This window comes from Micropterus dolomieu, linkage group LG10, assembly GCF_021292245.1.
Source record: "Micropterus dolomieu isolate WLL.071019.BEF.003 ecotype Adirondacks linkage group LG10, ASM2129224v1, whole genome shotgun sequence".
Taxonomy (NCBI): domain Eukaryota; kingdom Metazoa; phylum Chordata; class Actinopteri; order Centrarchiformes; family Centrarchidae; genus Micropterus; species Micropterus dolomieu.
The window spans coordinates 12,709,673-12,719,050 of NC_060159.1; the positions used below are offsets into that span (position 1 = coordinate 12,709,673).

Below are 9,378 nucleotides of genomic sequence, written 5' to 3' on the forward strand. Positions count from 1 at the left end.
TATTCACACAGCTTTGTAAAAACACACACCGACTGACTGACTGACTCACACAATAAACCAACCAAATACCATTTCCGACTCTCCAGGTTGCGATTCTCACCCATTATTGGAACGGAGAAAAACAAGCAAAAATCGAGCAGGACAGTAGAGAGGGTTAGCAGGTTCAGGCCAGTGCCGCCCTCTGGGTTAATACTTGAAGAGAGCAAAGCACTCAACAGACTTCACTCACTAAACTTTGTCCTTCCTACACCACGCTTTTGTCTCTCACTGCTTTTCTTTTTCTCTTCAGTTCCTATCTCTGAAATCTTGCTTTTTGCGTGTCTCTTTTTTCTGTCAACTAATTATTTGTTTGTCTCTATTTTTGAATTGTAAACTTCTCCATTGTTAATTAATCTGCCACCTCATATACTTATCTTTATTTCTGTCCTTTTTCCCATGATAAGTGAAAAATGTCTGCACTCCCATACATTCTAATCACAATTTGGTTTCTCTATTCCAGCGTTACAGTCAACTTTATGATTTGTCCCGATCGGAGAGGTCAAAAGTACATGAGCTGGCGGTCACCATGGCAACTGATGGGCAGCCTCTGGAGCGCATTGGAGAGCTTCTGCACGTGGCTGTTGGTCCCCTGGACCTGTCTGTTAAAACGGTGCTTCAGGATGCAATGGAGAGAGTAGTGGCTGCACTCAGGTATTTTCTCTCTCCCTCCATCTGTTTGCACTCTTTCTTCATATACACAATAGAAAACACAAACTCAACACACAGCACAGACTCCGAGGTGGTACAGTCAAGTCAAATCTTGTCAATACAAATGTACACAATCTTCCCATTGAGAACATGCACAATGGCACAGATAATCTTGGCTGTACAGTTGAAGGAGTTATTTAGCATTTTGGAAAATACACTTTTTGGCTTACTTTGGCCAAAATTTGGATGAGAAAATCGATAACACTCTCATGTCGGTGCCCTAAATATGGAGCGGGAGCCAGGAGGCGATTAGCTTAGTGTAAAGACTGGAAGCAGGGGGAAACTGCTGGACTGGCTTTCTCTAAAGTTCAATAATTAACTTACCAGCGCCTTCAAAGCACAGTAATGAAGTAAAGTCTTATTTAAACAATGTTATCCATTCACCAAATTTTAACATAATTTAACTTGTGAGTCGGGGGGGGGGGCGCGCTATCTTGCACCCAGCACAAAGCGCAGTGCAAGTATTATTGTTAGTTATTGTGTCAGTTTCCAACTGACGCAGTTGTCATTTTTCATCATTGTCATTCAGAAAGCAATTGCGCCGTTGACCCCAAGAAAAACAGGTCTAAAGTGAATGGCACAGTATTTCATTGTTGTTTGTTATTTTAGGGGCGCAGGATCGGTCAGGAACTAATGGTAATTCATGTTCTGTGTTCTTCTACACATCCAAAATGTCTCACACACAGTCCCGTTTCATATAATGAAACTGGAGTAAAGCAGCCATCCTCCTGATCAATCCTGAGCTCTATCAGAGGGTCAAAATTATTTCAGAAGCTAAAAGTTGAATTCTGTTTCCTCTGGAGAGTTTCCTCTGTCCTGTCATGTCAAGTTTATAACAAGAACTTTTTTGTTTTGCTGCTTAAGTGCTCCACGATACTTGCTGTGACTAATGCGGACATGGAAACATTTAAAATGACTGACAGCAACCTCTTGATTCATGAAAGGAAATCGTTAAAGAAAACACTCATACAGCAATAAAACACAAAATAAAGAAACCAGTGGAAGAGAGAGAGATGTGACCCATGACCGGTTTATCATAGTTTCTAATAATGCAGTGCAGAGAGGATCCAGACGTTTTATTGAAGCGACAGCGTCTGTCTGTATGTTAACAGACTCCAGTCTGTAGTGTTGTTCAGACACCTCACTGAGAAACCACAGAGCTGCAGAATAACGTCAGGCTTCATGATCAGAGATGGTTTTTATATCACGTCCACACTTTTGTTCATTTCCCCCCCACTCTCAATTGATTGTTTTTATAATGTGCCTTTCATCCTCCATTATAATAGCAATGTGCCATGGTACAAGCGCACCAGGCTTTTAAAGTAAAAGGGAGATGATACTCTGATTGGTTTATTGCATGTTACGCCCACTGCACACCCATGACTCACATTTAAATTAGCGCCAGGCGCACTGACCATTTTTTCTGCTGTTAAACTAGCAAAATTGGAGTTGGACACACCCCAAACACAACTGCGTTTCACGCCGTGCGCTTAGATCATTAAAATAGGGCTCTAGAATGTCATAGGTTTGATAATTCTAAACCACAAAATGTATTTCCTTTATACACTTTACAAAGAAGCTGGCTTAACGCTGTATTGCGAAACCACTGCAGTTGTATTTTCTAATAGTTACCAAATTCTTCACCATCATTTGGCTAAAACCACAAAACACATACTGCTTCAGGAGTCAGAACACTTTATATTCTACACCTCGACACCAGCTGCCTCTGCAGCTAGTGTTTGTTTTTGTGGATATCACGTTTTCTCTTCATTGGGTTATAAAAAAAAAAAATGTGTGGCCCCCTGTAAGCCCTGAGTTGTCCAGAAATTGTTTAATAATAATAGGACAGTGTTGAGAAAATGACACAGTTGTAGGCTTGTGCACTGTGTGCTATCGAAGATACCGTCCCCTTGTGACAAAACTAATGAAGGCAGGAAGAAAAATCTAGTTTTCAGGTCAGTACATGTATTTCCCTTTTTCCTTATCTTCATCTCTTTTACATTCAGTGTTGCGCCTTGTCAAACAACATTATCATCTACACGAACCCCCGTCATACCTGTCCGGTAAGATTATATACATATGTATGTAAAACTATATGTATTTTTAAAACAAGTCAGATTAAGAGCTGTATCAATATCCACTCAAGTCGGTTGTATGATGTATATTCAAAAATATTGACGGCCACCTACTGCCTGATCTCTGTTGGTTGTTATCTGAAAATATACTGCATATTGATCCAGTTTGGGTTCAACATGTTGGTGGGAAAAACACTGTCAAAACAAATGCCTGAAGTGTTGAATTGAATCTATTGTAGCTGCCAATGGGAGATGGACTCACAGCATTTTATCGGTGTCTTCCTGCTCCCTGCATTCAAAGGGAAGGGAGAGATGATTCACCCCGACACGTCTGGAGAGCTGCTAGATGTTGAAGCCATGGAAAATATTTGGATATTGTTTGAAGTAGTGTGATCATTGATGGTATGAAGAGACAGGAAACTAAACACAAAGTAGGAAGTTGCTTTGATTTAACACATGTATTAAAAGGAAGGCTTATTTTTAGAGTTGTGGTTTGGTCTGTCCTTTATGGCCCAAGAACCGTGTGTGCTAATACTGACAGACCAAGGAGCAAGGTTTTACTGACAGGGCCAGATATCATCGGGACATCTGATTGGCTTGATAAATGACTGCCAATCGCCTTGATTATATTCCTGCCTCATTTCCTGCTTCTTTATGGCTGCTCAATGGTGCATGGTGGAGATAGATGGCACCTGCAATTTACACACATACCAGAAAATACTTACACGCGCAGGCAGTAGTTAAGCAGACGTGCAGACACTATCCCCAATGAACACACACATACACACACTCTTTCTTGCATGCGCGCGCTCTACCCCTTTTCTCTGATTCATTATCTTCTTATAATTAATGCAGCCTAATACAGCTGTTCCCCTCCAGGTCTCACTCTGCTTCCACAGCAGCACGCACACACATACACACACATACACACACACAAATTGTGTCAATGTGTGTGTGTTCTGTGTGATGGTTGCCTTATGAATTCACTGGAGGTGTTCTTTCCCTTGAACGTGTGACTTTGTGCTCTTGCATATGAATATCCCTTAATGCATTCAAGTATGACTCAAAGTGACTGTGTATGCACACGCGTGTGTGTGTCCGTCATTGCAGGGTCTTTCTTGAGGCATTGTGTTTGGCAGGTATGAATGAGCCGGTCTTGTTTTTGGCTCTCTCGAAGCCTTCAGTCTGGCACAGCAGGCATACCTGAGCCTCACACTAATGGCCATCTTTTGTATCTGTCATAACTATTCTGTGTTTGTGTGTCTTTGAGGAGAAAGTGGAAGTGGTGAAATGCAATAAAGAAAATGCTGCGTTGTCTTTCCACCTTTTGCCAGATCGTTTGTATGTTTTGTGCATGCATGGGTATTATGTGTGTGTGTGTGTGTGTGTGTGTGTTTGTGTGCATGGGCTGTGGCATGTTTGTGTACATGAGCAAAGCAGCAAAGGAGTTGGGAGTTGAGTCAGGGGAAATCAACCCCCCCCCCCCCCCCCCCCCCCCCCCCCCCCCCCCACTTTCTGTCTTTGTGAAAAATGGCCCTCCTCTTGCGACATATAGTACAGACACACACACACAAACTGCAGCAGAACCCACACTAGGAAATACAATAATGACTCTGCAGAAAAGGTCACATATCACCCATTTTTTAAGCTCACCTACTAATATGTACCATTAGATCTATCTCATTTACACCTCATTTGAAAAGAGAAGCCTCTAAACACCCCTTATCAGCGTTGTGATGATTAAATATTCTGGTGCGTTTTACCGGCACACTCACAGAGCTTGTGAGCTTGTTACGTTGGAGATGGGTTTAAATGTTTTGCTGTTGCTTCATGTCTCCGGGACTTTACATAATTTGATGATGGTTAATTTTTACAAAGCTGCGTTTGCTTCAAACATTTAATCGCTGCCAGACATATTTTGAACTAACACTGTCCCTGAGAAGAAAGCCTTTGATTTTTTTTTTGTTGTTGTCCCTCTGTATTGTGGTAATTTTGAAACCTTATCTTAATTAGCGTTTGTATAAGATGATTGTGGGGATGTGGTTTGTTTTTCAGCGAAGACCCAGGCGCCCTGACAAATTACCCACAACCCCTCAGGGTCCTGGAAGCCATGGTGACTGCTGTGCACAACAATGTCCAGACTGGGTAGGTCATCTGTATCTAGTCACACACACGCACACACGCGTATATGCACGCACACACACACACACCATTGTCTTACTATGTTTGTTGAAACCTTCTATCGATGACATTAATTGCTATCCTTAAAGTAAATCATCCTCATAGAGCAGAATGTCAGGTAATTCAATCCCAAGCATGTGTACTTGATCCAAAATTGTGCTTTTGAGTCATACATGAATCACACATTCAAAGATGTTTCTCTTTTTCATGCTCGCCTCTTCTCAGCTCCATTCATTAACACCTGCTGAGTGTCAAATGCCAGTAAAATGTCTGTTTAATATTTGAATCAACACGAGGCACCTGCCAACCTGTCTGGTAGCTTTATTGTGGTGACAACATTTTGATGGCGGCTTTTTTACGCTGGTCAGCTCTTTTGTGACCATCAGCCAAACAAATCAAAGTTAAATAATGGATCTGGGACAAAATGACTGCTAATTTGCTGCCTGCCAGTGTAGTTCTGCACAAAGCGATGTGATCTAAGCTTCTGTTTCTTTTGTTGTCTGGATTAAGGCTGCAACAAACATTTTTTCTTCCATTAATCGCTATAAAATGTTAGAAAATGGTGAAAAATGCCCATCACAGTTTCCTAAAGCCCAAGTTAACTGCTTCAGATTTATTGTGTGGTCCAACCAGCTGCCTGAAAGGCAAACAGATGCAATTTAATAAGATCCTCACATTTCAGAAGCTGAAACCAGTGAATTGTTTGTCTTTTTTTGCCCTAAAAAAGTGATGACTGATGACCTTTCTGTCAGTCAACAAATTTACTAGTTGACTAATAGTTTTAATAGCTGTAATTTGGAATGTTGTCTTTTGATTTGTTTGGATGTCTGTATTACATTTTTTTACACATAAAAATGGCATTCCTGCCAGGTTGGCATCTGTGTTTCGGATAAAAAAAACATAATTTTTCTGGTGGTGAACATTTTTCTTGGCAAGTTTATTAAATTTTTCAGCCTGTGAAAGAAAAAAAAAAAACTTAAGTTCGGCTCCTTCCCACTTTTAGTGGGAATTAGTTTCTTTTAGTAGAACTTCTGAACCTTTCCTCTCTATCTGTCTCTATCGCTGCCTCACTGGGCCTGTCTGACTGCTGTCCTTCTCACCATCCTCTCTCTCTCTCTTAGCGACAGCACAGTGACTTCTGATGACCTCCTGGCTTGGTTGCATCCATTCTGCAGTGACGCGTCACTACCTGTGCGGCCTCGGATCGACGTGCTGCAGATCCTGGAGAGTAACTTCAACCTCCGGGACAGTGACGTTCGTCTTCTGCTGCTCTACAGAACTCAGGCTGTTCTCAAAGACAGAGAGGTAATGTGCACAGATGCGCTCACACATTTACAAGCAACCATGACTCATCAGCCCTCCACTCATTATAGTGCAAATTTTAGAGATGTTAAGTATACGTTAGTTGAGAAACAACTTTAATTCCAAGCACTCTAAAAAATAAAATAAAATAGAACACTGGTACTTGATCTGAAGTTACACGCTACAGATTTTTCTTTGTTTTCTCCAAGGTCATAACATCAAATGCTCTGCCATAAACTTTGAAAATGTACTAGAAATTGATGGGTGGAGGGAAAAGATAAGTGGAAAGTAGAAATGGGGTAGTGAAGATGCTAAGAGGATAGATAAATTACCCACTCATCCCATCATGAAACATGTGAATGCTGACATATACATTCCCATTATGTAACAATATGGAGCTATCAAAAAAGGCGGTGTACTTAACGTCTGTTTATTGCTTTGCTGCTAAAGTTGATGCTGACACTGAATTTTTGAAGACCTTTGCAGACAGTTAGCTAGGTTATTTATAGAGCCAGTACAAGTAAACAAATGTGTGATCTCGCAAAATCTGATTCAAAATGGCAGTGGTGCATCTACATTTGAATATAAATATGTGCGCTGTGTACTTAACACGAAACCAGAAACTTCCAAATGATGTGTTTCCTTTCAGTTTGTAGCTGTGTGTAATGTAATCCGTGTTGACCTTTCTGAAAAGACTGACGTTTGCACTTAATAATCACACTTGACAAAATACATGGAATCAATGTTCATTTAAAAACACAAGGAGAGGCTTTGGGTGGGATACATCTCCAGTTTAGGATCACCTGCATAAAACTATAGCATCACACCATGATAAAAAAAAATCATTAGCAGAAAGAGAACATTAGATCCTTTTAAATTGAATGTGTGGGAACAGGTCTTCAGAAGTGATTTGAAAAAAACATTCTGCAGATTGCGGTACTGTACTTTAGGAGGTTATTCATAAATGAAAGTACCTTGATCCTGGATTTTTAAGTCTTACTAATGGAGATACATTTGTTTGTTTGTCTATGTAAATGTAAAACCAACACGCCAACGCATAAGTGCTTGTAAGTGTTCAAAAATCATCTGTATATTTGCATTAATGTTCAGTGCACAGTATGTACAGTATCTGGGTTCAAGCATGCTAGGTGTTTTCACGTGTATGTTTGCAGGTGCGGCATGCGTGGCACAGTCTGCTTTCTTCCCCCTCCCCAGTGTAACCAACCACTGAGTGGCCATTCATTAAGTTTCCTGACTGACTTATTAATGGCCCGATCTTGTTAATGAATGTGTAAATATATGCGCGCAGCCGTGGGCTATTGTCAGCGCAGGTAGTCAGGTGTGCACACTCGACATTTGGCAGGCTCTGACCAAGCAAATACGCATGCGCAGACGAGCACACACGCACGCTCTTAAGCGAGTGTACATCCAAGGGATCAGTTAATTAATCTTGTAAAAGATTGAGAGCGAGACTCGTTTCAGACAAAGTGCCACTTTCTCTCATCTCTCTTCAAGGCAACCAAAGGCCTTTCAATGTGTGAGCAGGGTATATTTTCAAATCTTTTGTTAGTTGGAAAGATTTTTCCCACAAATATGCATGAACAAACACATTTAAGCACACATGCACTCACTTTTTTAAAATTTTATATCACATTTGGCTTCGTAATTGGAGTGATACTTCATTGTCTCCACTGGCTGTTGCTCGGCTGAAAGCGGCAGTGCGGTAATCATGTTTGCTAGGCTGGTACCGCCCGTGAGCATTGCTGGCACTCGTGGCAGTACGTCAGTGCCCTTAGGACATGCCAGAGATAGTAGCACCCCAGTCTGACCTCATCACGTTGGCTTAGAACAAGAAAGAGAGAGGTACGTATAGGAAACAAGTCAGATGCTGACAGACGACAGGGAGGGAAAAGCAGGAAGGAAAGGAGTTGGTATTGTTCCCTTTCTGTCCTCCTGGTCCCTTAACTAATCAGCACAACTCCCTTCTGTGTCCCACAGGCAGACAGAGAGACACACACTCACACACACATAAACCAGTGGATCCATGTTTCACTGCCCTCAGCCTTCCCATGCAGTTGACACACACACAGACACACACATACACACTAATAGACCGCCTGCTGTGGTTTCCATGACAACTGTGCTGTCAAGCCACTGTTTGTGAGTGAAACTGATACCAGTATTATGTTTATGTTGGAGTTTCTGTCATCTTTCCTTTTCTGCCGCTGTCTGTTTGCTGTTCTGAAAAGACATCTGATTAGCACTGTCGCCTACGATCAAAGGCAGCTGTGAAATAGCTATATGCACTCACACACACACACAAAGTTTCCATGCATTGAGATACATGCACAGAAATTCTGTATATACCCACTGTCTTCATTCAGGAAAGGGATGTAACTGGAAACAAGGTTGCAGGAAATTTTGCTTTGATCTTAGAAATGAATCTCTCTCTCTCCCTCTTTCTCTCTATGTGTGTCTGCCTGTCTCTGATGTGCAAAGTCTATAAATCCACCTCTCTTTGTATTCCTCTCTTTCTGACGTTCTTCAATATAAACAATACTAAAATGCAATTGATGAATCAAAAGAGGAAAAGAAAACAATTTCACAGAATGCCCGGGGACCTCACAAGTTATTTTATTTTATACAATTATTATTTATTGTAGCAAGTTAAGAGAAAGGAAACTAATATTTCAAAAGTTTTTTGGAAAGAGTCATTTTAGGGATGAGGATGAAATGAACACTTGTTAATTGACCAAGAGCGAAGGAGAAGAAAGCGAGGCAGATGAAGCTCCAGGTGTCTTTTCAAAATTTTTAATTGATCAAGTAATTATTATGGGTCGAAATTGCTGTCATTTGTCGCTTTCAGAGTGCTACAAATGGGCCTGGTTAATTGTCACTGATAAATTACAGACATTATGCTTATTATATAAAAAGATTGATATAGAAATGTGAAAATTTCTTAAAGATGCAACAAGGGAGCTTAAAAGCAAGTAATTAGTTGTGCGTTCTGAAAATGCACACTATGACTACTTGAGTTTTTGGGGTAAAATACGGATACAAATGATAAAGTCAG

At 40.9% G+C, this 9,378-nt stretch overlaps 1 protein-coding gene across 1 annotated transcript in view; it reads left to right on the top strand.

Annotated features, from left to right (window-relative positions):
* The window catches only part of LOC123978220 (neuroblastoma-amplified sequence-like), a 30,178-nt gene extending 23,711 nt beyond the window's left edge, over positions 1 to 6,467 (top strand). Inside the window, exons 7-9 of the mRNA XM_046061389.1 lie at positions 500 to 690; positions 4,878 to 4,967; positions 6,125 to 6,467. Coding sequence (XP_045917345.1) covers positions 500 to 690; positions 4,878 to 4,967; positions 6,125 to 6,425 — 582 coding nt within the window. The 3' untranslated portion in view covers positions 6,426 to 6,467. The remainder of the gene's footprint in view (positions 1 to 499; positions 691 to 4,877; positions 4,968 to 6,124) is intronic.
* The last annotated feature ends 2,911 nt before the right edge of the window (positions 6,468 to 9,378 follow it).